Consider the following 27,898-nt stretch of genomic DNA (forward strand, 5'->3'; position numbering starts at 1 on the left):
GACTAGATCCCAGGCCTCCTGCCCCTGGCGCAGTGTTCTTTGTACCAGTGGCCGAGCACGAATGGGAGACCTCGTCAGATGCCCCAGCTCAGAGGCCATAGCCACAAAGAGCTCTGTGCCCAGGTGCACTGAGAGCTGCAAATGGGGTGGGCTTTGGGCTGACCAGTCCCAGGCCCTCTGCTCCAGGTATTGCCACGGGCTCTGCAGTCTCCCCCCCCCCCCACCAGTTTCCCTCCCTCTCCTGGACCCCATCCCACCCTGAGTCGACACTGGGTTTTGTGCATGTGGAATCTGGCAGGTGAGTGTCCTCCAAAGAGAGAACTGGCTGCCCCTTAAAGTCAGTGACGACCTGGTGACAAACTTCATTCAGTCCAAAGGAGCTCTGGGAGCCTCCCCGCTGGAGAGAGCCTGAGGTCACAGTGCTTCCTCCAAGCCCCTGCTCTCATTACCCAGAGTCCAAGCTTCCATTCAGGGAAGCCCGGGGAAGGAAAATTCACTTGGAAACTGATGCTTAGTCCTTGGCAACCTTGAGGTAGGCAGCATGTCTCTGTTCGTGCCCTAGAGCCCTACACTCCAATTCTGAGGGAGCAGGGATATTCCCCTGCCTGTGGGAACAGACCCAACCAACCTCAAATGGGGTCACGTGTTATGGGGATGCAGACTTGGGTCACCAGTTCCAAGAGATGTGGCCAGGCTATGCCTTCGGACAGCCCTCTCAGCTGGACGTTTGCTTTAAGATTCAGTAATGTTGCTGGCAGCTTGGCCTAAATGGTCACAGGGCGTATTGAGGTTCTCTCATTTAGGATCTAGATCGTGACCAGAGTCTTGTCTTTCAAAGACCCGACCAGAGATCATGTCCACTTGAATGTCTCCAGCATTCATTTGACTCATCCATCCCATCAAACCAGCCCTCCTGTAGTGTTATTGACCCCCTGGCAACCATCAGTTAACTTCTTTTTTCGAGCAAGGAGGCCACTGCCGATTTGGCACTAGCGTGGCTCCTAGCCATTTGCCAGGGCTGGTGAGCTCTTGCAGGAACAAGATGGTGGTCAAGTGTTTGTGCCAAGGAGCAAGAGGGGGCTGTACTTTCAGTCCTCCTGGGTCAGAAGAGCAATGTGCATTACAAAAGGAGCTTTCTCTACCTGGATTTGCAGGGTTTCCTGGAGAGATTTGCACAGTAGAGGAAAGCTAGGGGAGTCTTGGCTGGGTAGTATGTCTTCCTTTCATTTAATACAGGGATAGATCTCAAGGGTACCCCCAGCCTCCTCATCCTTCTCTTTGTTTCTGGGATAGGACTGCCTTTGGAGGTGTCCTGTGTGCATCCCCTCTCAGGGAGATTTTAGTTCGCAGAGTGCTGGTGTGTGTCAGGGAAGCAGGGTGCTCTAGGGAGAAGAACATGGGCTTAGAGTCAGAGTGCCGGGCACTCACCACGTGACCTTGGAGGAGTCAGTGGACTTCTCAGCACCCCAGTCCTCCATTTGTAGACTGGAGGTGATGGCAGCCAACCCTGGTAGTGCCAGGAATGATGCAGTGAGCTGGCAAAGGTAGAATGTCTGTAGTGTCCAATAAATGTGCTCTTTCCCCAGTGGAGGAGACTTCCCAAAGAAATCTCACTGACCTGAAATGCATGTTGATTCCTCTCTTTCTAAAGGCAAAGAAGTCACCTTCAGGTTCCCATTTCCATCCCAGCCACTTAAAAACAGTGCGGCCTCAGGTGAGTTAGAGCCTCTCTGAACCTCAGCTGCCTCATCTGCGAAGGGGGATTATGAGACCCACCTCGCAAGGCTCTGAGGGCCACACATGTACGATCACAGCACAGTGCCTGGTGCCAGGGGATACAGGTGCAGACATGGGTGCCCAGGGGAGGTCACAGCCCCAAAGGCCTGCCCAAGTCTCAACTCTGAGCATGTCATTTCTGGACCCCCTCGAAAGAGGTGGTCTCTATTCTTGGCCTCTCTTGCTCTTGCCCTGAGCATATCCCTGGGCACCCAGGCCCCCAGCCTGTCCTATGATATTTCTCCCCTAGAGACTCATCAGAGGGGAATGTCAGCCCCAGTGGGCCCAGGAGACCTCTTCTGGCCCTGCTCCCCTTCCTGCATGCCCTCACCTTTGAGGCCCTAGAACCTCTGCCCTTACCCTGCCTGAGCTGTGTGGGCTTCATGATGTTCACAGCAGGCCAAGTGGCCTCATGTGGCCCAGCTCCATGGTGAAGCACGGCCTGGACACCTGGTATCCATGGCTGAGTTCCAAGCCCGAGGTAGGTAGTTAGCATTGTTTGGACACAAAGCAGCCCAGGAACCTGCTTCCTCCTTCATCCAGAGCAAAAAGGCCTTGTGCCAGGAGTGTAGAGATGAGTAAGACACAGTCATGACATCAGGGAGTTCAGATAAGAAGGGAGGTGGGCCAGCTCGGAGCTGGTGAGAAAGGCTCCAATATGCAGCCAGGGACTGATGGTCATGTTCTAAGCTCAGTGCCAGGATTGCCTCCAACACGCCTCCTTGGGGGGCGCAGCTGTCTTTAGCCTTTGGGGATGATGCTGAGGACCATACACATGCCACGTGTTTGAATCCGGGTTGACTCATTGAAGTCCGTGTGCTCATTTTGGGTAGGCCACATCATTCTTCCTCATGCAGAGGAGGGCACCCAAGTGACCTAGAGTTGCCCAGAGTGAAGGCCATCTAAGAAAAGAAAAAAGAAGTTCTAGAACATAGAAATGTGAAAGCCATGCAAGTGGTGGTGTTTTGGACTCATTAACTCTCCACAAAGTGCTTCTTGGGGGCCTTGCACCATTTGAGGTATGGCCTGAATTCTGTGGTGACCCTTTTTTGCAGGGATGGCAGTGGTCTCCCCATTTTACAGCTGAGGAAGCTGAGGCTCACAGAAGGGAAGTGGTATATGTGAGGTTAGTCTAATGTAATGTGAGATAATGGCCCACCAGAAATGTCCAGCCATTCCAGCTTGTTCTAATTAACGAAAAAATAATTAGAATTCAAAAGGGGGTGGAGGATAGTAAGAAATACTCCAGTTCTTTAAAATTACAAGAATATTGAAAGCTATATTAAGGTTTGCGAAAACAGCCCCATGGCCCTCCGGAATAATCAATTCTTTAAAAACTAGTGACCGGGATGTGATCATTTCTGGCCACATCTTTTTGTTGGAACAAATTCCCAAATTATAAATTCTCCTCTTGACTAGTCTGCTTTTTAGTGCATGAATCTCCTTGCTGAGAATGCCTGGATCTCACTCTGAGGTCAATACCAGGACTGACTTTTCTGGAAACTTTTCTGGAAGTTTTTCCACAAATTGATCTCTGTCTTAGGATCCTTAGAGTTTAATAGGCTCAAGCAGTGCTACTCAGGGTGTAGTTCATGGGCAAGTACTGGTCTGTGACCCAGTGAGCACAGCGAGTGAGAATGAGCATTAGACCTTATAGAGCAATCTGACATTGGCTCGCATCCAAGTGTGTGATCCTATTTCCAGTAATTCACATTTACTATGTCCAGAAATACTAGGTCACAACAACCTCTAGATTTTTTTTTTTTTTTTAACCAAAACCTGGTCATTTGCCACTTACAGTTTGAGGAGCAATGAACTAGCATTGGTCTAGCTGGTTATGTCCTCACTCTACTGGAGCCGATAAGGCATCCTGTTGACAAGAAACAGAAGAGAACCTCTAACCCTCAACGCAATGTCTGCCTCCACACTGGCTTCTGGGGTGGGCTTCCGGGGGGCTTCCCCTCACCTCTTGAGATGAGTTCTCCATCACCAGGTCTCCTTGTGACCTCTCCAGAAAGTTGGTCCACCTCTTGGTATTGGCCAGTGGTGACTCTGGGTTGGTTTCCATCAGGTTGGGAAGGGCATGTGGGAGATCCAGTGCTGCTCTCCTTAAGGGTGCTTTCGTTATTCTTAGGAAAGCTGTGGCAATGGCCTGGGGCTGTGATTGCAACTGGGAGAAGGGAGCCTTTTTGGCCCATACTGGAAGACCAGGTCTTGTCTTTATCCTAGATCACCTGGCCGGGTGACCTGGAGAGTACCCAGTCTTGGCAGAGCAACTGAGCAAGTCCATGAGTGCATAGATGGGTCTGGTGACATCTGCCAGCTACCTTCCAGCCCTCAATCTGCCAGCTTCTGTAATTGCTTCTTAAGCCAGGGTTGCACAAAAGCTCAGCAGCACAGAGTGCTTATTAGCTAAGTGGTTAATAAGGTCCCATTAAGGACTTGTATTTAAAGCCTCAGAAAGTACTGTCTCAACCCCTTCTAACTCAGGGGAGGCGATAATTGCGCGTGGGTATCACGGCATCACTGTGGAGTGTTTCTGGGAGAGCGCTTCGGAGCCAGTTCACACACTGCGCCTCGGGAGACAGCCACACAAAGGCAGTGTGGCCAGGGAGGTAAATCTGACCTCCTCTGTCTTCTCCTCCTCTTTGATTTAATATAAACCCAAGAAGTATTTAGTATTCTTCAACCCCTTTCTGAGGGGCCTGGTCCGGGAGGAGGGGTCCCAGTGGGAGTCCCGCTGGGGGTCCCGGTAAGGAGTGGAACATCAGGCAAACAATGGCTTGTCCTGAGCCAGGGCACCTGAACCTTTCTTAGAAATAGGAGCCAGGTTTCTTGGCATTCGTGACATCCTGTAGATGGCAGAGAGTGTGCTTGGAAGCAGAAGGCTGATCTCCCCCAGGCTGGGGCAGCTCGGGAGGTGAAGTGGGTCTGGGGTAACTGGCCTGGATGCTGTGCTCCTAGGAAAGAACAGGCTTTGTAAAGTCTGAGAGGCTCCCGTCTGTCTGAGCCATGGACTCAGACCCCCTACCTAGCAGGCCCATGGCCTGCTACAATCCCCAGAATCCCCCCACATGTGGTCCAAGGGCTCCAAAGTGGCCATGAGTGTGAGGGCTTCCTTAATGAGAAAGGGAACAGGAGCCTCCTGGATCTTGTCATTCTCCCCAGCTTGCCTGGCATCCTTCCCTCTCCTTCCCCCTCGCAGTGGCTGTGCTGTTGCTGGAATCCAGTAAACTGGTCTCAGCTTCTGAGGCAGGGCTCTGCTACCAGGAGCTGGGGGACCACAGCCATTCACTTTGCCGTCCCCCGAACTTCCTGCTTTATTGCTGAGGCTTTCCTAGCAGATTAGACGTGGCCTCCCAGGGGCAGCCACGGGTTTAGAGGGAGGGCGTTCCTCTAGCCGCACCCGTCACTGTTGTTTGCCTTTGCAATGGCTGTTCACCTGAGCCACAGTTCTCTCCCGCCACACCTCCCAGAAACCAGATTCCAAGGCTGGGGAGGGTCGGGACCTGCCTCCTTCCTGGATTCTGGGTCAGAAATGGTGCTTCCAGAACCATTTCTGTGCTGTGTGCCTCCCTGAAGAGGAGACTGCGGTGTTCCTGGGGTGGCATTGATAGCTGATGGGAAAGGGGGAGCAAGGTAGGATTCGCTGGGGGTATTTGGGTGTCCAGCCCATGTCCACTTGGGCTGTCAGATCCACCCCTGCCCCAGCCCCAGGACACATGGATGGGGAACCAGAAGCTCACAGTTGGGGGATGGCTGTCATGCCCTCCAGAGCACAGGCACTGGTGACTTGCCAGCAGTGGTGCCCAGGGCCCCCATGGAGCTGACATGCCAGCAGCAGCCTGGGGCCTCCGGGCACGGCCGCCTGGAGCACACGGTGGAGTTCCATCCCGTAGCCTCCTTGCTCCCATTCCAGTCACTGCTTCTGTAGGCCAGAGGGCACCCAGGTTAGATGCTGCCATGGCCCCCCAGGGCTGTGGAGGCCGCAGGGCAGGCTGGGAGCTGCTGCACTTGGGAAACGGGGAGGGAGGAGTCCAGCTTCTCCTGGCCTAGCCCCGCCCAGCGCCAGGCATTTGAATCCCCCTTCTCTCCCTCAGTTCATATACCAGATGTCCATGAGGCAGGCACAATTTCCCCTATCCTACTAAATAAGGAAATTGAGCTCAGCAGCTGAGAGTTTTGTGTCCAGTCTCAGAACTGGTTCATGATGGAGCTGGGGTCCTAACCCTTCCTCCCAGGGGTGCGGGGTGCGGTTCTGCTCATGATGCCTGTGAAGCAGCTCCCAGCTCTCCAAAGAGGGAGATGGCTATGGGAGGGTGGCTGCCGATCAGCTGTCTGTCTGTGAGGTCCTGGTTCCTCAGGGTGTGAGGGCACCCAGGCTGAGACTCAGGAGACCTGAGAGGAGTTCTGAATCTTGCACATCTTTGCTAAGTGGCCTGGGAGAGTTCCCTTCCTCTCTCTGGGATTCATTTACCCCATCTATGAACCAAGAAACTCGACGAATCCTGCAGGCCTTGCACGCCCACAGAACTAGTTCTCAAAGTCACCTGGCTCACCCCAGGCCCCAGTGTTCCATCTCTGTCCTTTTCTCCATCTCCAGAGTGCCCGCTGCCCATTCCAGGTTGGGTTCGCATCTCCTGGGACGTGGGGCGCTGTCTGCATGTGGGTGTGGAGCCCTGTCCCACATCCAGTCTGTTTGCGCTTTCCTTCTCAGTGCTAACTGGCCTCTACCTTTGTCTCTGTCTCCTCTACCTCTGCTCTCGGGTAGCTGACAGTAGGGAAAGTGTCCAGCGGAATAGGGGCTGCAGCTGAAGTCCTGGTCAATCTGTACATGAATGATCACAGACCTAAGACCCAGGCCACCTCTCCAGACCTGGTAAGGACACACACCCCTCAGCCTTCACCCGCAGACACCGGCTCTGGTCTCCCAGGGAGGATGGCCTGGCCCACCTGAGGCCCCCGGCTTGTGGACAGGAGGTGTGACAATGGGGTAGACCGGTGCCAAGGTTAGAGGGAGGGCTGCATTTTCTGACCAATTAACCTCACTCGGCTCCCCTCCAGGTCATTTCACAAGGCAAAGCCTGTCCCCTGATATCTAGAGAGCTCAGTAAAAATACCAAGCAGGCCACCCCTTACCCTCAGTATTTGGTGTCCAGCTCAAGTAGCCCTTTGGCACAGGACTGAGAATCCAGTAACAGAGAGATACTCTGCCCTCTGAATTCTCCCTTTTCCCCAACAAGGCTGCCTGCTGCATCACCAGCCCTTTGACTGGACAGTTCTTTTGCTTTCCTTTTGATACAAACACCCAATCCCCCAGGCGCATGGCTGCCTTGCCCTCATCCCCTCTCCTGCATTTAGGAATTTGCCTGGCCGCCCCAGGGGCTGGAAGACACAGCCTCTTGCTTTCCTGCAGTTCTCTTTAGCAGTTTGACTGCCACAGGCTTTCCCGGCCTGGCCTAAGTCACTGCAGGGGACAGGGGTGTGGAAAACATCCTTTTGGGAATCTCACTCTAGACCCAGGCAGCCCTTCATCCCTGGGGCACATTGCTGGAGTCAGTGTCGCTGGGCAGGCCTGTTTGTGAACGATGCCACCCTCTGTCAGAGCGACTCCACTCCCACCTGAACCAGAGCAGCCAGCCTTGGAAGGAACCCCTCCCGGGCCTCCTTCGTTGTCAGCTGGCCTGTCTGGGTACAAAATTAACAGCAGCCCACGCGGGGCTGGGGTTGTTGGGGTCTGTGCCGGGAGCGGATCCTCCGCCCCTCCGCCTGGCCACAGTGCCCACAGTGAGATGAGCGGCAAACAGGAGCCCAGGGGGTCCCCACGATTGAGCTCAGAACTTTCCAGGAGTCTCGGTGTTAGCCCTGACGCATGGCGCTCCTCTCCCGCCGCCCTCTGCCCCCCAGGAATCCATGCGGAAGGTGTTCCCCCTGAACCTGGGCGGCAGCGACACCTGTTACTTCTGTAAGAAGCGTGTGTACGTGATGGAGCGGCTGAGCGCCGAGGGCCACTTCTTCCACCGCGAGTGCTTCCGCTGCAGCGTCTGCGCCAGCACCCTGCGTCTGGCCGCCTATGCCTTTGACGGTGACGAAGGTAACTCCTGGGGGCCGGGGTTCGCGCCGGGCTCTGCTCTGGCGCAGCTCGAGCCTCTGGGGTGCCCCCATTCTTCCCAAGGACTGTGGTGTCCCCGGGAATGCTGTTCTTGGAGCTGGGAGGTCCTGCTATAGCAAGAGGCCCCCCCTCAAAGGGCCCGGGGGGGCCATGAGTGCCTGCTGTGTACCAGCCTTGGCCAGCACCTACTGTGTGCTGAGTGCTTGACATACGTGTCCTCGCCAATACCCCCACCTTCCGTGGCCCCGTGTCAGCAAGAGGATCACAACTGGCTTGTAACAAGGGTTCAATAAATGATGACTTACTAATGTTTTTATTTACAAAGTATGTCTTACAAAAGCGATCATAAAAGCAACCTCTCCTTTGAGAAGCAACCTGCCAGGATGAACCGTCAGCCAGCCACATAACTTTGGGCCTGTTACCTAACTTCTTGGTCTGTCCGTCAGATCATCAGTAAAATGAGGATAATAATAGCTCTTAGCTCATAAGGTTGTTGCGAGGTTGTTCAAGGGAGTCAATTTGTGGAAAGTGTTCAGAGGAGTGTCTGCTATATTGTGAGTGCCGAATAACTTTTTCCTGTTGTACCATTGTTACTGAGATTACTGTTGTAATGGTGAACAAAGAAGTCTTTTCTGGAAGGTGCCCAATGGTCCTGGGCGGTGGCCGGAGACCCAGGGCAGCCCTTTCCTGGGTCTTTTCCTCTCCTTCACTGCTGCCATTTGTTCTGAGACTTTCCCACCTTCAGGGGCCCCTGGAAGGACTGTGAACTAGAAACAGTGCTGATACTCGGAGCTGTCCATTCTGCAGCCTGGCCGCTAGCCTTGGGAAGGAACTTGGCCTCGGTTTGGCTTAGGGATTATCTGAGGGCTTCGGCCCCTTCCCTGGCATCTCCCACCACACCCCCATTGCTACAGCCTGCTCGGAGGCAGCAAAGGGTCCTGCTACCTCATCTCAATGTGGCTTCTTTAAGGCACGTGGCAGAAGCCAAGTTTGAGGCTTCCTGGGCTTATTCCCAGTATTGGTATTCCCTGGCCTAGACAGGGACAGACATTGGCATGTGTCTGCCATGACTCTAATTTACAGGAGAAAACCCATGCATGCCAGTATGTGTGTGTTTTGTTTTACAGGCAAGTTCTTCTGCAAGCCTCATTTCATTCACTATAAGACCAACAGTCAGCAGAGGAAGAGACGAGCAGAGTTGAAGCAACAAAGAGAGGTATGTTTTGTCCTGAAGGCGCTGGTGAAACAGGGAAGGCCCCTGGATAGGAGACCCATTTTCAAAGGTCCTTGCGAGCAAGGCCAGAGTTTCTGGCCCTGGAGGGGCTGAGACCAGCAGATGAAGCCGAGAGTCTTTACTGTGTGTGCGGGGCGGAGGGTCTCTGCCTTAGCCTGTTCTGCCAGCCTCTGGGTTTATCCCATTCTGGAGGCCGGCTTGCCGGTAAGCAGTGGTGCTGGCTTCTCCTGAGAAGAGCTTTCCCATGTCCCAGGGACAGGACTATATGCCCAGCCATGGGAAAACTACAGGGTCCCCCATGCCCGGGTCCCACATGTCCACAGTGTTGTAGGCAGGATGTCCCTCCCTCCCTGTGGAGCCTGCCTTTCCCTAAGTCCACCCACCCCGGACCCCCCACCTTGGATGTCAGCAAAGTGACAGGCTGCTGGGTGTGTGGCCAGTTGGTGACAGCGTCCCCTCTGGCAGCTCTTAGCAAATACCTTCTCCACTGCTTGATTAACCACTGCTCCCCCCAGCAGGGACCCACACTGTACAGCTCTTTTTGGATTACACGAGGCATAGAGGCTTAATGTAGAAAAACGGATGGACAGAGTATGTAAAGAAGGAAAGTTAAATGATCACTACTCTGTTCTGAGAAACCCGTAACTAACGTTTTGTGAAATTGCCCTATGTGATTGTTTTTTCACCTAGTTGGAATCCTATCACTACACTTTCATATCCTTCTTTTTATGTAGCAACAATATACCAAGAGCTGTTCCCCGTAACATTACAAATTCTTTCGAAGCATCATTTTTGATTCCTGTAAAAGATGGTTAATAATTTATTCAACAAGCCCCATGTTGCTGAATGTTTATGTTGTGTCCTCTTTTTACCTTATAGCTGTTTTCACGGCAAGTATCTCTTTGTCCCTGTTTCAAATTACTTACTGAGGACAGATCATTAGAAAGCATTTCTGAGTCAAAGGATGTGTGTGCCTTGTGTTTTTGTTTTGTTTTGTTTTGTTTTTAAAGGATGTGTGTTTTGAAGGCCTGTGAACACTGTGGTCACGTTGGCCCCCGGAAAGCAATGCCCGTATTCAGCCCCCCTTCAGCAGTGTATGGGGGCTCTTAGTGGGGGAGGAGGGCTGGTTGCAAAATGCAGGGTCTGCCATGGTCGGTTTGTGTGGGCTCTCTTCGTCTGCTCCATTGATGGGGTGCTCCGTGAGAATCATGGCCTGATGCCCCCACTCTGCTCCCTCTCTTAGGAGGAGGGACCGTGGAAGGAGCAAGAGGCCCCTCGGCGAGACACCCCCGTGGAAAGTTCTTGCGCAGCGGCTGCCATTGGCACGCCCGAAGGCAGCCCTCCAGGTATCACCAATTCCCTCTTTAGGAAGGCGCTAAGCTGGCCCCTTGTGCTGCCGTGGGGCCTGCTTCACGTTCCCCGGAGCCTGCTTAACTGGATTTGGGGACTCCTGTGTGCAGCCGGCCTGCACTTCAGGGACAATGCTTACAACTACTGCTACACGTATGAGCTCCTGAGCCTTGGGCTGCCCCTCCTCTGGGTGTTCTCCGAGGTGCTGGGCTCCATGTACGGCGAGTCCGAGGAGTCCCTGGAGACCATCCGCAGCTGGGTGCTCAGATGCTTCCCAGTGAAGCTCCAGTGAAATGCCGAGCACCCCAAAGGGCCCTCACATTTCCAGTTCAGGCAGCAGTCTAAGTGTAGGTGGCCAGGACTCTGGCTGGCAGCCTGACGTTCTCTAGCCCATTCGCTCCAAGCCAAAGAGCTTCACCCTGGCCCCCCGTGCCTGGCTGCATCAGGGTGGACATCCCCTCCTGGTGCTGGGGCCGGATGACATGAAGGATGTTTTTTTATAGCTTTGTACTTCTTTTATACCAAAGCGAGCCACAGTTCTAGGTTTACATTTCAATTTTTAACTTTTAATCAGCCAAGAGAAAGCATTTTTTTTCCCCCAATGAGTGTCCGTTTTTCTCAACACAGTTTGAAGTTTATAACTGGTATCACGAATCCCTTCCACGGCATGGTCCATGGCCATGGTCGCTGCCTGCGACACTCATGGTTTGGGCTTTTATAGAAACAGAAGTGAGCATGCCACCTTCTGATCAGTGCCTTTTGTTGTATGTACCCTGGTACCACTTGTTTACAGGGACAGTGTTTTGGCAACACGAAAGCATCATCAGTTTCGAAGAAAAGAGTAGATCAGAATAGAATTAAACCTTACAGAAACAGACGGCAGTATGTAGTTGGCGGTGATCTGTCCTCCTGGATGGAGGGGGAACTGTTTTGCACCCTGGTTTTGATGTCTGATTAGTAGCTTAAAGGTTTTTACCCTCATCACCAGACCACAGCCAGATGACCAGGGAGTTTCAAGCAGATTGCTACAAACACACTGTCAATGAGCACGACCCGGGAGGCCCCAGGGTCCCTGGCCGTGCAGAGCTCTGGTGAGCTGGTGCCTTGTAGGGGAGTTGCTGTGCCCCCGCCTGGTCCTTAGCCCAGGCTGCTGTCTGAGCCACGACCACTCAGGGTCCGTAACGGTCAGGCTGAGGGGAGACTCTGCCCTCTTCCATCCTGTGCTTTGAGACTGAGGCCATCTGTTAGCACCTCAGGGTATAGGATTCCTGGGAAGCGTGACCTCCCCAATGAGCCCTGCTCACAGACATCCTGGTGGCTTAGCCACTCAGCTGCCACGTGGATCTGGCCAAAGCAGCCAGTTTGTACTCACACTGTCCTAGCAAAGGAAGGTGTCTCACCTCCTATGTCTTGACTGGCTGGGGAGCCTGGGAGCAGAAGCTGTTTGTTGACTGATATAAAGAAATATGCCCTATTGAGGGCAAAAACAGGCCTTGGGTCCACCCTACCCCAGGGCTTCCAGGGGGAGACCTCTCCTCTCCACACCCTGCCCTGCCCCTACATGTGCCGCTGCTGGGTCTGCTGGAGCAAGGCCAAGGCCTTCCAACGTGCTCAGGATGTCTAGAGTGGCCAGGCTGGAGATGGCTCTGTGCACTCATGACATGAGGGAGCTCCTCTAGATTAAGGAGGGATGGGACCTGGCATGCATTAGGAGCCTGGGCGCTTGAGAGCTGGCAGATGACAAGTTTCCATAGGGCAGGAAGAATGGGAGAGGTATTTCTACCAAGCCTTCCTTGACATTTTTGGAGCAAACAGGGGCACGGCTGTGTCCCAGCCTGTGGGAACTGGCACCTCTGTCCTTGTTGGAACCGTTCTCAGTCCAATGACTTGTGTTGGATTTTTCCAAATTTTTGCTGAAATTTTCATATTCAGCATGGTGGGAGGAGCCCTGGAGTCATGCTGTGTTCGAGTCTAAAAGGAAATTCTTGAGGGCATGATGTGAACACATGCACAGCCGTGTCCCTGCTTCTGTCTTCAGCCCAGGGTGGGCGGGGACACTCTGTGGAGTTCTGCTCCATGAAGCCAGAGTTAGACTCTCGGAGAATGTCATTTACGGCCATAAGGAGACTACTGGTTTGAATTACTCTGGTGAGACGGGGCGTGCCTGTCAGAAGCCTGAGATGTTTGTATGTTCTGAGGCTGTGAACCTTCCTGGTGGGCAGAACTGAAACGCCTGGTGATGCCAGGAGGCAGACGTCTCTCGGTCTCCGTAGCACATTCAAGAATGAGCATGGGACACCGGAGCTAAACTGGGACAAAGAGATCTTGGGGGGCGTGGGGTCCTGAGGATGCGTGCCACTTGGAGGGGAGAGCGGGGAGCGCTGGCCTCGGCCAACTACCCGCACCCACTCTGGCCAATGGGTAGGCAGTCACTACCAGAAAGGTCCATCGGCCCTAAGCAAGCGATGATCTGTTTGGAGAAGTTTCCCTTTTATCGATGGTTGCCTCATCTTCAACTCCTGTGCCTTTTGTGTTACCAGTCTTTTTCCCTTTTTCCCTCCACCCTGAACTAAATTCTCCTTTCTGTCTCTCTCTCTTGCCAACCTTACACTGTGGCCACCAGTTCGTTTCAGCCTTCCAGTGCTACACCCACTTCTTGGCTGACACACTTCTGCTCGGAGGTGACTGGTTTTCTTGCCAATTTTCAGAAAGTGGTACTAACGCCTAACGTGCTTTCTGTGCCCCGTCCTCCGTGCCGCGGTCCTGGCCGTACTAACTGCGAGCGTCTTGCATACTAATGGACTCATGCCATGGCCTGGGGGGTTGGCGACGTTGGGTGGCATTCTGCTGGAACGCCATGTTTGACTCTACTTACCCCTGAGCCGGCTGCCCGGTCCACACCGGCAGCATGCCTGCCTCCCTGCGGCCTCCCGTGTGCCCTGCGTGCATGCCTTTCTCCTTGCGAAACCGCTTACCTTCCCGGGACGGGTCCCCCAGCTGTGAGACAGCACGCCAGAGAGGGCTCTGTCCCCTGGGAAAAGAACTTCAGTCTAGTAGCCGCTGAAAAATACACGCAGACAAGCATTCTTACCTCAATTCTCGTATGCAGATTCTTGATCAAAACCGTGGGTGACTCTTTGGGGAAGGGCTCCAAAAAAAATAATAATAATAATGCTCCCAGCCTTCATCGCAGGCTTGAGCCACCCGTGCTTTGTGCCACCACGCCCCCGGCAAATCCTTTCCCAGCGCAGCCTCTGCTTTCGACACCAGGGCTTTGCTGTGGCTCTTCTGACTGTTCTTGTCTCATCAAGCCCCAGAGGATGCAGAAGCTTCCACTGGAGCAATCGTTGCCCCAGGCCAGGGGTGACTGTGAGACACGACTCCACTCAGCCCTGACTTGGAGCAGCCCGCGTCCATGCCGCCATGGCTCTGCTCAAAACACATGTGCCCACTGATTCATTACCCGCAGCAGCGGGGTGTTCCAAGTGCTCTTAGAGGGGGACGCCGTGCCGAGGCTGGGGGGGCTGTTGTGCGCGGGGCCTCGGGCTCTCAGGTGGAAGGGGGCGCCTGTCCTGCATGCGGCCAGAGCACGCCGACCTCTTGGCCTGTCTGCATGGGCCCGCATGCTGCATTGCTTGCTGCACTGGTGCAGAGTCTTGCCAGTACAAAGTCATCGCTCTTGTCTTGTCTTCTCTTGCAGAGTCTCCCTCCCTTTGTAGAATGTCAACCAGAGAGGGCCCTCCTTCCCTCTCAGGCTTCTCTTTAGCTAGCCGCCCCCCCACCCGCCCGCCCATCTCCTCGCAACGCATGTCTGTGACCTTGGGTAGCCATTTACAGTGCCACATGGGACCCTGTGTTTTGCACACAGCCAACGATGTTTAGCTTTATTTATGGTATTGATGCTGTAAATGAAAATAAATATGGTTCTTTATAAAGCGCATTGTTTCCTCTCTTCTTTGCCATGGAAGCTGCTCCAACCTCAAACACGGGGGCTGGTTTAGGGGGACAGTCTTCCCTAAACTGCTGGTGGGGCCTGCACTCATGGTGACGTGGGACGCTCTGGGGCTGCGCTGGGCAACTCTGAAAGGAAATATTACCCAGGGGTAATATTTGGAAAAAGGTCACCAATGCTCCTGGGCCAGGCTTTTGGGTCTCTTTCTTGAAAACTCATGGTACTTTTTCTGTGTAGATTCTGGGCATAGCTGGGTGAGGGTCAGTGTCACCTGAGCTGTGAAAAAACAGACTGTCTTAACAGTGCCTGTGCTCACTTCCCCCCACCCAAACTGCACACCTGTTGGAGAGCTTTCCTGAGGAACTGTCCACTAACCTAGGTTCCTAAGTGACCAAGTGTTGCTACAGGAGTTACGCTGGTCCAGCTGAGTGAGAGGTGAAAGGTAAAAGGGTTCAGGTAAAGGTAAATTGGGTTCAGAATGGTGGTGAGGGCGCCTGGGTGGCTCAGTGGGTTAAGCCGCTGCCTTCGGCTCAGGTCATGATCTCAGGGTCCTGGGATCGAGTCCCGCATCGGGCTCTCTGCTCGGCAGGGAGCCTGCTTCCTCCTCTTTCTCTCTGCCTGCCTCTCTGCCTACTTGTGATCTCTCTCTGTCAAATAAATAAATAAAATCTTTAAAAAAAAAAAAATGGTGGTGAACACGGCAGGTGTGCTTATCCAGAGGGAGAGCCATTTGTGATCCTAAGAAGCTTCCCGTGAGCCCGAAGGCTCAATTTACTCGGTGTCTTAGGCAGCAGAGCCATTCTGAGGACAGAACCCATGGCAGGCTCTGACCCAGTTCCAGGCTGGTTTTCCCGTATAGGAAGGATTCAGGATCTCACTTGGTTAGTATGAGCAGTGCCAAGGAAGTCTCGTCCTCAGCTTCCCTGGGTTGGGATGCCTGACATCGCCAGGCTGGATGTAGCTGGGCTTCTGATGCTGCGATGAGCCTCCCCTCAGGGGCATTTCTGGGGCCTTGGGCCTCTGCGCTCCACTGCCAGCTCCTGGAAGTGTCCTCTGAGCTGCCTGGGGTCATGTACCCAGGTGAGATACTCTTTCTCTTCCATAAAAGGAAAGGTGTTAGGCACTGAAGTTAGGAGCTCAGTTGGACAAGTGATTCATTCCTTTATTTATTCATCTGTCCAAGTATTTGTTGAACACACACCATACCCTAGACATATTCCAGGTCCTAGGGCTACAGCAGTGAACCACACAAAGTCCCTACCCCTCCCTGCATCTCAGAATGTATCTCAGTGTTGTGCACTGGATTTATTTGTACATACACTCACTTGTTGACTTAACTAGTATTTACTGAGCGTCTCTAGTGCGCTGGGAATGTGGCAGGGGTGAAATAGATAAACGTGCTCACTGCCACGGAGCTTAGAGTTTTGTTTTGATGTTCTGATCTGAAGTTGGGTTCAAGCAACATTTTCCAAAGCGTGGCAAGGGAATACTAGCTCCCAGAGGTGCTCTGTGAATGAGGAGCTCCACAGGACCAAAGTTTGAGAAATGCTTTACAGGAAACATGCTGGTCCTCCCAAACCTTGGGCATAGCTTGGTAATCCCCAGGACTTACAGGCGTGGTAAAAATCTCTGAGGGACCCTCCAGTAAAGAGGCTTAATTAACTTCTGCTGAGGTAGGCTTTCCCATACCTATTTGAAGGGAGTTTTGTGTTTGGGGTGGGGTTTTTGGTTTTGCATGTCACATTCTACGTAGGCATTTGGTAGAATGTTCTTTAATTCAGAAACAGTGGATTAAAGACTTTCAAAAGTAGACTAATCAAATTAAATATTAAATAGAATGACTATGGATTAGATTATGGGGTGATAACTTTCTAAGCTTTAAAACCTCTGACAGAAAAAAGTATGTAGGATTCATGTGATGCAAACCTAACAGTACATGTTTTAAAAACTTAATGTATAACAGTACTAATGAAAATATTCAGTAGGCAGTCAGACTGGGGCAGCAGGGTGGGGAATGTGAATTAGACGGGATCACAAAGAATTTCGTTGCCACGGCCTGAAACAGTTCACACAAACGAGGTGTTCCCAGGCACCTGGAAGTGTCGGTGACCAGCTCATGTTTGTTGACTAAAGACCCAATGATAAATGGGCAAAGGCTATGAATAGACAGTTCTCCTTCAGTCATATTAAACAAGTAAATGCTAAAAAGAAAAAGTGAATATTCATAACAATTACATTCGAAGGAATGTAAATTCAATATCTCCTACCGACTGAATTAGTAAAGAAAAAACGAAGTAAGTTGATTGTAAGGGAAAAAAAGAGTCTTGGGTAAAAAGAAAGGAAAGAAAATGGGTACCGTCTTTTCTGGAAAGCAACATGGCAGCAGTGATGAAGACCCACGAAAGGGCTCTGACCTTTCAGCGCAGTAATCCTACCCCAGGGAACTTAGCTTAAAGAAATAATCCAGCCAGAGAAATCAGTCTCTGTGCACCCTGAGTATTAAGTAGAGTAAGTGGGTCGTGCAAAGTGGGTGGGCTGTTTTCCTTTATTTCCGTGAACTCATTCCCTCTTTACAGCTTTTTCTTTAATCTCTGCAATAAGGAAAAAAAAGTGACTGTTGTTCAGACTGCTCTGGGCCCAGCTGTTACTGATGGAGCACTCCCCCACCCCCCCACACCCGTGCTGGGAATGGGGCCAGGCCCTAGTGTGCAGGACCTCGTTAGTTCCTCACCTCCTTGCGGCCACCTTGAGGGGAACCTTGATATTACAGTTGTCTGATATGACCTAGAGCAGCATCTTCAAGCTGTAAAGGAATGGAGAGTCACCAGCCCCAGCCAAGAGTCAGATGCCACTGTCAGGGGAGCCTCGGCTTGTGGGAAGGCCCTGGACCTGGCCAGAGACCCAGCTTTGACTCCGGCACTGTGTGTGGACTCAGTGGCCTTGGGCAAATCCCTTCTAGAAATGGGTGCTTCTGACTTAGGGTTTTGTGGCAGTAGAATGGGGGAACATTCCTGATAGGGCTCTCAGGGCAGCAGGAACTCTCTCGCTGAGCTCTGGATGGTACCTTCTTGGTTTTGCGCAGCGGGAAAGACTTTCGTGGGCATTCTAGATCATTCTAAATCAGCGTGCCTGACAGGACATCTTTAGGTTGGCCACTACACAGAGGTCTCAACTCACACTGGAAGGCGCCATCGATTTTTCTCTCCCTTTCCGGTCTCCCGGCCTTCTTGAAGGTAACTGGTCACCTCCCTTGAGACACCTCAGCCTCAACTGTGGGTCCCTCTTTCCTCCTGCGACCTGCCAGCAAGACTTTGGTTTGGTTTAGTGACTTCTGAGTCTCAACGAAGACGGAGGGGGCTCTAGCTCTGTCTCTGGCGGCCTACTTGTTACCTCTGCGTAGATTGTACCAGGGATCTCAGAAACCTAAATATCCACCTCTCGCTCCTAACCTTCCCCTGAAACAGACTCTGTCTACCCTTGGCCTTCACAGTTTCTGGAAACAGCAATTCCATTCTTCCCATTGCTCAGCCCAAAGCCTTGGAGTCATTCTTGACTCTTTCTCTTGGTACAACACCTACTCCACCCACGAATCCCAACCAAGCACAGCTAGAACCTGTCCACTTGTCACCAGCCCCATGAAAGCGACCTCCCCACCCCCCTCGCCCCCCCCACCCCGGCCACTGTCCTCTCTTCTGGATTTACTGCAGTGGTCTCCTATGTGCCCCCCACCCCGAACCCCTCCAGGTACTACCTTGCTGCACTCAACCCATTTGCAACACAACGGCTGGAGTAATCCTTTCAGAATTACTTAGCTCTGTCCTCTGCTCAAAACTTCCATCAGCTTCCCAGCTCACTCAGAGTAAAAGCCAATGCATACAGCAGGCTCAGATGGTTCTGGAGGGTCGGACCCCCTTGTTCTGACCTGCTGTCTCTCCGCCCTCTCCCACCTGCTGTGTCCCAGCGGTGCTGAGCTCCTCCAACACCAGGCATGCTCTGCCATAGAGCCTTTGCCCTGGCTGTTCCTTCTGCCAACAACACCCTTCTCTAGAGTCCATACCACTGGCCCCACCCTTTATTCAGGTCTTCGTTCACTCCTCTCCCTCCCCAGTGAGGTCTGCTGTTAATACCGCAATCCGCAATCCGTCCTCCCGGCTGTCCTGACCCCCTCACCCGCCGCCTACACGGACCTTCAGAGTGTTTACCGCCTCTGGCCATATTATGTCTTACTGATGATGTGTATTGTTTACGTACCCGCCCCCCTTATTGGAACATAAACTCCTCGAAGACCGGGACCTTTGTTTCTTTTGAACATTCATGTGATCCCATAGGTACAACAGTGCTTGACACCAAGTGGACTCTCAGTAAGCATTTGCAGAATAAATAAGGGGCCTGACTTCTGGCCTAGACCCCAGACTGTGGGAGCCTGTCTTGGGAAGGTCTTGCTGACATCAGCTCATGGCTCAGAAAGGAGAACCTGGAGGAGAAGTACGACACTGTGCGTCCTGCTGCCTCCACAGAGCCCTTTGATTGGGAGAGGGGCGTCTCGATTTTACTGGAATTTTGCCTTCCAAGGGGCGCGACCTTCACTTGCATCTCTCGCCATCCTGAGTGGCCCGTGGAAGCAGGCCTGAGGCTGGCCACGGAGAGCCTTTCCAGTGGGATGCTCTTGGGTATCGAGGCCCAAGCCACCTGCTCACACACATCCTGTCCCATGCTTGGGATCCTGACACAGGAATCCAGGTGGCAGGTTTGAGACAAGAGGTGGCAGGGGGTGGGGGAACTCTGTTGCCATGGCATGTGGTTGGCTCAACTTGCCTTTGACCTCCTGAGTCTTGTCTTCTTGCTACTGTCTCTGACGCCATGAGACCAGGCTGCAGGGGGACTGACGAAGCAGAGGTTCACCCCCACCACTACCCAGACAAAGAAGCCAACCTCTTGATCTTGGGGGGGCCTGGAAGTGTCCAGAAGCTCAGCTCCCTCCTCCCACCACCACCAGCATGAGGCCCAGCCAGGCCCGGCGTGTCCGCTGGAGGACTTTGTCAGGGCTCAGCGGTGGTGCCCGCCCTGCGGTGAGCTGTGAGCAGAAGTCATGGGGTGTTGCCAGAGCAAAGAACTGGGGGCCCCAAGCCTACTTCCCTTCCCGCTTCCCTGAGTTGCTGTTGGGGTTCCTAACTGAAACTTAGACTTCTCTACCCCCAACTTCGTTCAGAGAGTCTTGAGTGTAGATCCTGGCCGCGCCCAAAGTTGGAGGCCCAGGGCTGGCCTGACACAGTTCCTATCCGTGGCAAGAAGAGAGTCAAGGTCCGAGGACTAAGGCCCAAACCTGCTGCTGTTTGCAAAAGGAAAGGAGAACAAGCTGGCTGTTTGGAGGTCCGCTGAACTGTCGGGAAGGTACCACGGGCCCCCACCCCTTTGGTCCCTGAAAGGGGAGACCCTGCTGCTCTGTGTGTTCACCCCAGGTTCGGGGTCTGTCTGCCAACAGTGCTGCCCTGCTGTCTGGCCTTCATCAAGGCCAAGGGCTCTGCGGCAGGAGCAGTGCAGCCCTGCTGAGCCATGAGGGAAGGGCGTGCAGCCAGGGAGGTCTGAGCTCCCACCCACCCCCATGCCCACCCCCGCTTAGCTTTACCTGAGCTGGTCTCTGCATAGAGTCTTCCCTGGGGCCAGGCAGGCCCTTCGAACGGTGCTGCTCAGCCTGGTTCAGGACAGCAGAGTACACACAGGCCTGTGAGTACACACGTGTGCACACAAACGGGCTCCCACACTCAGCCTGGAGGTGCCTGGCAAGAGTACAGGAGGGCAGGACAGCCCCATCCGGGGCCCAGGGCTCCCCATCAATTTTCTCATTGCCTGAAGACCCTTGGAAACTAGCATTCTTGGCAGTGCACTCTGGGGTGTCACTCTCAGAAGCCCCAGGATGGCGGCTGCAGCCGTTAGGCACCTGGTCCTTTATCTTTCAAAGGGGACACGTGCTGTGCAGGACCTTGGTAGGGGCATCAACACCTGTGCCATCCCCTGGCAATGAGTGGAGGGAACGCCTGACCTAGGCCCTTGCCCAAGACCCTCCCATCCTGCTGGGGGGCTGTCAGTGTCCCCTCCCTCATCACCATCCACCTCGCAAGGGGCTGGGGAGACTGCCCTGTGCTCCGTATCCCAGACATTTGCCTGTTTGCTGTCAGATACCCTCCCTGCCTTCCCCCTGCTCTGCTCTGTAGTGATGTATACTCGCTGGAAACTACATTTCCCAGGCTCCCTGGCACCTGGTTCCCGTTTGGTCTGACCAGTGGGAGGTGTAAGGTGGGATGGAGGGAGAAGCCTGGGTATTCCTCCGGCTTTTGCATCCCAAGCAGTGGCTGAGTCTTCCCAGTGGTACCCACTCCTGCCTGGCAGTCCTGGCCTCTGGACTCAGTGGCTCCTCCTGCCATCCCTTTGGCCGGCAGCCTCCTGCTCTGGCTTATCCCTGGGCTGCCTCCTGATCTGCCCTTGGCTTTCGGCTCATCCAACACCATCATTGCTGAGTTTCCTGTATTTCTCTCTGTGGAACTTTCTGGCTTGAGTTCTATTTTCCCGATTACATCCTGACAGACTTAGTTTCATGGCTCTTTTTAAATTTGTTTCTTCAGAGAGAATGTGGACAAGACAGCAGAGAGAGTTTTTCCAAGCCCAGAGCCAGAAGTTGCTCTGACAGTTAGGAGCCGTGTGACCTTGGACAAATGAGTCTCAGTTTCCTAATCTGTAAAATGGACTTAATAACGATACACAGGAGAACTTGTTGCTTTGTTGTCTGCATGGGTTCTGGGGCAGAGTGGAAGGGTCTCCAGACCTAGAGTGAAAACAAACAATTTTACCAGCAGAATGAGGGCCAGGGTCTTCACGCTGACAGTGTAGCAGGAGTCTGGCCTGGTAAAGGCCTTGGGTCTCAGCTACTGGGGGCAGCATATGAGGATAGACACTGCTGGCTCTGCCTCTGGCATAACCTCTTTCCCCAGGGAGCACTGGTAGGAGACTGAGAGTCTCGGCTCTGAGAGCACCTGCTTGCCTGCAGGAGGCCAAGTTGCTGCTGGATCTTTCTCCCTCCCCACCCTGCATACCACCTCCCCAGGCAGCTCCCCTACCCCCCACCCCCCGCTGTAGACCCGACTTCTCCCTATGGAAATAGAGAGCTCTAGAAAAATCTTGGACAAACTGCAGACAGGCCCATGGGAGGCAGGGCAGGTGAGCACAGCTGGCTGTTCCCCTGGCCTGGCCGCTGACAAAGCCACTGTGTGTCCCTGCGGCGGCCGATCCAGCTGACTCACTGGGGGTCTGTGGCTGAGTTTTACTCCAGGCACCAGGGTCTTGCACTCATACAGTGAAGATGACAACACTGACCTTTCAGGGTCTCAGGATGTTAGAGACACTGAGCCTGGATAAAGGCCTTGAGAATGAGTTGGTGTTGCTTTCGTTGTTGCCCTGAGACTACTCCCATCGCTTGTGCAGGGGCTGCTGGTCTGTGTGTGCAGACAGGAGGCCCCAGGGAATGAGAGAGGGTCTGGAAGGAGGAGCTTGAGAGGAGTGATTTGCTCTGGGGCATAGCACCGAACCCCAGAGACCCAGCTGTAGCCTTTGGCCCAGGCCTTGGGGGGTAGGAACAGGGGATGTCTGTCTTTGGGACTTTTTTACCTCGGTGAGGTGTTGCTCAGAGAAAAGTCCCAGCTTCTTTTTTTTCCAAGTCTCTATTTCCCCCTGCCCCAACCCCTCCACTGATACTGGGCTCCATGGTGAGAGATGCTGGTCCTGACCCTGCTGTCCCAAGGGCTCATGGGTCAGCCATGTCCCCACCCCTCCAGCCTGAGCCGTTAGCCTATTCCACCTCTTTGGCCCTGATGGCCAGGTCAAGACTTTCTAGGAGGAGGGAGGGTACAAGCAGACCCCTGGCGTCTCCCTCACAGGTCTGCCTGGTCCCTGGGGTGGTGTCTCCACAGCCTGGCCCAGCTCCCCTCCACTGGCCGCAGCTGCTCTCACCCCCCCGGGCTGCTCTCGCTGGCCTCACTCCTGGCCACACATGCTCAGCCTTTCGTTCTCCTCCAAGTTATCACGGCCCTTTCCCTGGTCTCCCTCTCCCACCTGGTGGGTCCTCCGATCCACCGTCCACTCATCAATCAGAGCCATCATTCTATGAGGCCACTCCGATGACTCCAGTCTTCAGCTTCCAAACTTCTGGGCGCTACTCTGCACGTTTCACTTTGTCCTTTAGGCCCTTACCGGTTCCACATCAATGGGATGACGTCCCACTGGCTTCTTTCATACACTCTCCTGCCCTCCGGCCACGGGGATGTGTTTTCTGTTTCCATGCAGACGGTAGTGCTTTTCTTCATTGGTTTGGCTCACAGAGGTCCATCCCGTGGAACATCATCTCTCCCTTCTCTGCTCAGATCCTACTCATCCTTAACTCACTAAAATGGTGCCTTCCACCTAAGTGTTCATTGTACAGATGTCAGATCTCCCTCCCCTTTCACTTTGTCTCGCCTGACTCTTAGATGGTCTCCCTGATAAGGAGCTATGACTCTTCCCATCCCCCGCCCCCGGGATGGGAAGAGACCCTTCAAGGCAGAGAGCATGGCTGATTCATCTCCAAATCCCCAGCACAGGCCTGGGTCAGAGGAGGCCAAGGAGCATCCGTTGACCATACAGGTCTCTGTGCAGCCTGCTGAGGCACACGCACCTGAACTCAGGTATAAGGCAGGTATAGGCTAATTCTGTGTGATAAGCCTCCTGAATTGCTGGGACTCATAGCATCTATTTTTTTGTGGGTCTGTGCAGTTGGCGAGTAGCTCTGCTTCAGGCTGTAGGGGTCAGGGTGGTCTGGGCTCCCATGGGACTGGCTAGGCAAGGCTTCAGATATGCTCCCTGTGCCCACAGTCAGGGACCTCGGCTGCGGGGGCAGCAGCCACCTGGGACAAGCTCTTCTCATGGCAAACTAGCAAGAGTGTGGGTATACTAGCCAAACAGCAAGGTCATTTGAAGCCACTGCTCACGTCACATCCACTCGTTTCCACTGGGCAAAGCAAGTGTCATAGCCAAGTCCCACGTCAGTTGGGCAAGGAGGCCTACCAACCACCCCTTGTAGGAAGGACTGCAAGGTCACAGAAGAAAAAGCACAGCTCTGTTATGGAGAGGGGATGAAAAACAGGAACATAATCCAGCCCAAACTCCCAGAATAAAGGTCACGTACATTGGTGTCTATGGTTCTGTTCTTCTCACAGCCATACAGACGGATCCCCATCCTCTGATGTCTTAACCTCTCTGTGCACCTATTTTTTTCATCAGCAAAATGGGGATAATAATACTTGTCTAGAAGGTTCTCTGAAGTTTAATAGACTTAATACGCCTTAAACACTTAAAACGTTTCTCCATAAAAGTGCTCAATAAAAGTCAGCTGCTCCTATTATTAATATATTATTACAGCTACTATTACAGAGCCAAGCATCTAGTTACACACCTGTTCTACCAGTGCCTCTCACGCACAGCCACACCCGTGCAGAAGTGTGCAAATGCGCACGCACAAGCAAGCGTGCACGTATGCCGAGAGTGGCAAGCTGGCCACCCACTGGCCGCATGTGCCTGGAGAAATGTTTTGTTTGATTTGTACAATATTTTTAAAGCATGAGGCATTTCACATAAAAATAAAAATCTCTTGAGTTATCTTCATCGATGGTAAATGTAGTTAGAGAGTTGCCAGCCTCCTGCGGGTGGAGGTGGGAAGAACCCAACATTTAGGGCTTAGAGACTGGGTGGCTGAGATGGAGGAGCCAGGGAGGGGGTGAGAGAACAGGGTGGCCAGGAGCAGGGAGGGCTGAGGGCTGCAGCAGCTGCAGGAGGACTCCAGAGCTTGTGAATTGGATTTAGCAATAAGGAGGCCACTGAAGGGCTTCGGGGGGACACAGTTTGGGAGTCATGGAGACATAGGCAGGATTGTAGGGGACTGAGGAGTTGAGTGAGGGAAGGTGCACAGGGAAAAAGTGAGAGCAGGAGACTCTTCCACGATTGGCTGGTAAGGAGGGAGAAGAGGAAGAAGGGTTGGCTAGGCGCCAGACATGAGAATTGGGTTAAAAATAGATTCCTTAAAATGGGAGAGGCTTCAGCACATGCAAATACTGATGGGAAAGGTCCGGTAGACATAGGCGTCAATGGCACAGGGAAGAGGAGGTGATGGTCCTTGGAAGGGGGGTTGGTGAGAAGGGAACCAAGTGCAAATGAGGTGTCAGCCATCAAAAGAAAAGACTCCTGTCCCACTGTGACCAGAGAAGGGCCACTCAGCTGAGTTTGTGGCCACAATGGACCTGGCCTCAGGTGGCCTGTTTTGCTCACTCATTCATTGATTCATTCAACAGGCATTCATCGAGCATCTACTCCTTACCTGGTACCATTCTAGCAAGAAAGGAAACAGACACAAATCACTGCTTATGTCCTAGTCATGGGAGAGATACAATAAACAAAAGAGAAAGTTACAGAGCTTATTAGAAGGTGAGATATGTTATGAATAAAAATAAGGAGGAATAGAGAGTGCTGAGGGCATGGGTTGCAGTTAAAATAGGATGACAGGGAGAAGGTGCCATTTGACCAAAGACTTGAGGCAGTGAGTGAGCAAGGCCTGCAGGAAGCTGTCCAGGGATAGCATCTCCTAGGAAGAGGCAGGAGCGGTACACAGGACTGAGGTGGGGGGACAGTAGGTTGGCCACGTGGTCAGAGCAGAGAGCAGGGCAGTAGTGGGAGATGAGGTCACAGGGGACATTGGAGGGTGTGGAGCAGGGGAGCATCATCCGACTTGCATTGGACAGTTACTTGGGTGGCTGTGCTGAGAAGACTGGGGAGTGGCAGGGGGAGTATGGCAAGAAGGAAAGCAGGGAGACCCAGTGGCTTGGTCAGGGTGGTAGCAGAGGAGGCGGTGACAGGTGACTGGATTCCCGACCCATTTTGAAGGTAGAACTAGCAGGATTGGCTGATGATTTGAGTGAAGAATGAAAGAACAAGAGAAGTCAAGGATGCCGTGAAAGCATTTGACTTGAGCATCAGGAAGGCCAAGGTCGCCATTGACCAAGATGGGGAGGGCTGTGGGGGAAGCAGGGTTGGGGAGCGGTGTGGCTGAAGAGCTCCGCTCAGACATGAGTCTGATGTGTCCACTAGACATCCATGTGGAGAGGCCAAGGCAGCAATGGAATATATAAGCCTAGATTCAGAGGAAATGTCCAGGCTGGAAATACAGATGTAGGAGTGAGTCATTGTTATCTAGGGTTATTTGAAGCCAGGAGACCAAATGAGATTATCATGGGCATGAGTAAGAGAAGAGATTCAAAGACAGCCCTCGGGCCTTCCAATGTTACCAGGTCGGGGGGCAGGGGGGAGGTGTGTGTGTAGGGAAAGGTATACCCAGCAAAGAAACAAGGAGGGAAGGAGAGCAACCATTGCAGAGAAGGGATCGGGGCTGTGTTATCCTAGAAGCTGAGAGAAGAGCTGTTTCTAGAAGGAGAGAATGAACCACTGGGTCAAATGCTTCTGATGTGTCAAGACAAGAATGGAGAAGTTGCCACCAGGTTTAGCAGTATGTTGGACACTGATTTTGACAATGGCGGTCTAGAGATTGGGCCTGGGTGGTCCCTCTGAACATTTCAGGACCCTCCTATAGGACTAAATGAGATGTGTGTATTCATGTCCTATACACAGAGGTGCTCTAAATCCTGGGGCATCTGGTAGAATAAATGGTAGGAACAGAGGACGAGAAGGTCAGTCTTAGAGTGTCCAAGTAGACCCAAGGCTTCCCTGCCCACCTCTCCATCCCCAGCAGCCTGCCCAATCTTCTGGATGGGAAGCAGGTATCCTGTAGGGCCCATTTATTCCCATCATCTTTCTAGACCCTCTTCTCCTCCCAGCAGATGAGCCAACCTCCCCCAAGAAGCCCAAGAGTGTTCTGGAGCCAGAGCCCAGTGATACGGAAGGTGAAGCGACCTCTCTCCTGCACTCTGAGTGGACCTCAGTGAAGATCAGCCCTGGGGAGGACGTAGTTGGACAAGAGATGATGGCTGTGCGTGTCCTGGTCACCAGTGATGACAGCAGGTATGCTCAGGTTGCTGCAGGATGGGGACAGAAGAGAGATTGGACAAGAGCTACAGCATTCATGGACTAGTCTCCTCTCCACTCACTGACAATGTGACCTCTCTGTGCCTTTATATTCTCACCCGTAAAATGGAGACAGTGGTATCACCTGTCTCATGGACCATCGTAAGGATCTAACAATTAACATACATAAAGCATGTAGAACAATGTTCGGCATATAATAAGCACTATAAGTGTTAGAAATTGCTGTTTTCTCAGAGAAGGGACACGCTCTGGCCCCACTGTCTTCTCCCCAAAAGGCAGTTGTGATGTAGGCTGCAGCAAGGGGTGCCGCGTGGGCATTACTGTCACAGTAAAATGTAAGATGGCAGTGCACGGTGATGGGGAGGCTGGGCCAGAGGCAGGAGAAGGCATAAGAAGTGAAGCCCTGCTGCCCTAGATGAGTATTTGTCAGAATGCCATCCTTACCGCCATTACCAGAACCACCCAGAGTGGTCATCAGGAGTGCCGACTCCAGGCCGCCCCCAGATACCGAATTCATCCAGGAGGTCAACCAGCAAGAGGGACCAATGGCTCAGTATGTACTAGACTCTGAGGATATAGCAGTGACCCACACAAGACAAAAGCCTTGCTCTCACAGGGCTCTTGTTCAAGCTGGGTAGGCAGTCAGCAAACAAGTAAATAGTTAACAGGAGAAATCTCACCTTTGTTACAGGTGGAAAAATAAAACAGGAGTTTATGATAGTGACTAGTCAGCTACTTTCAATTAGGAACCCAAGAAAGTCCTTTGTATCAGTTATCTGTTCTCATCATCATGCTGAGTAACAAAGCACCCAACAGCCACTGCTTATTCTACTCACGATTCTGTGGGCCAGCAATTCAGTCAGGCTCAGTCCTGCAGTTCTTCTGGTCTCAGTGGACTCCCGTGTGTTTGGACCAGCAGGGTCCCACTTCTAGAACATGGCTAGCTGTCAGCTGGGGTGCCAGGAGGCTACTGGGCTATGGGTCTTTCATCCTCCAACAGGCAGCCTGTGCTTATTCACACGATCCTGTGAGAAGGTACAATCATGCCAAGTCTCTTGAGGTCTTGGTTGTTCTATCACGTCTGCATGGTCACAAGTCCAGCTCAGATTCAAGGGGTGGGGAAATTGGCTCTGCCATTATGGGAGGAGCTGCTAAGTTCCATTGAAAAAGGGTGTGGCTCCAGGAGGGGAATGATTGCCGGCACTCTGCAAACAATCAACCACAGCTTCCATGAGGAGGTGACACTTAACCTGAGAATTGCTGACAAGAAGGGACAGCCATGTGAAGACGGACGAGGTGGCATCCAAGCAGTGGAGTACATAGGCCCTGCAGCAACTGTGGGCCTGATGTCTTCTAACCT

The 27,898-nt window shown here is 52.9% G+C and overlaps 1 protein-coding gene across 12 annotated transcripts in view; it reads left to right on the top strand.

Annotated features, from left to right (window-relative positions):
• MICAL2 (microtubule associated monooxygenase, calponin and LIM domain containing 2) overlaps positions 1–27,898 on the top strand; it is a 210,769-nt gene that overhangs the window by 120,951 nt on the left and 61,920 nt on the right. For 2 of the 12 annotated variants that reach the window (XM_059136355.1, XM_059136345.1), the window contains 6 exons: positions 1,652–1,714; positions 6,548–6,655; positions 7,684–7,870; positions 9,016–9,104; positions 10,366–10,468; positions 26,331–26,514. In XM_059136355.1, the coding sequence (XP_058992338.1) occupies positions 1,652–1,714; positions 6,548–6,655; positions 7,684–7,870; positions 9,016–9,104; positions 10,366–10,468; positions 26,331–26,514 (734 nt within the window). Of the gene's footprint in view, positions 1–1,651; positions 1,715–6,547; positions 6,656–7,683; positions 7,871–9,015; positions 9,105–10,365; positions 14,413–26,330; positions 26,515–27,898 lie in introns of those variants that run through there. The other 10 variants (XM_059136340.1, XM_059136434.1, XM_059136380.1 and 7 more) reach the window with 8 other exon arrangements.

This window comes from Mustela lutreola, chromosome 1 (genome assembly GCF_030435805.1).
Source record: "Mustela lutreola isolate mMusLut2 chromosome 1, mMusLut2.pri, whole genome shotgun sequence".
NCBI lineage: Eukaryota > Metazoa > Chordata > Mammalia > Carnivora > Mustelidae > Mustela > Mustela lutreola.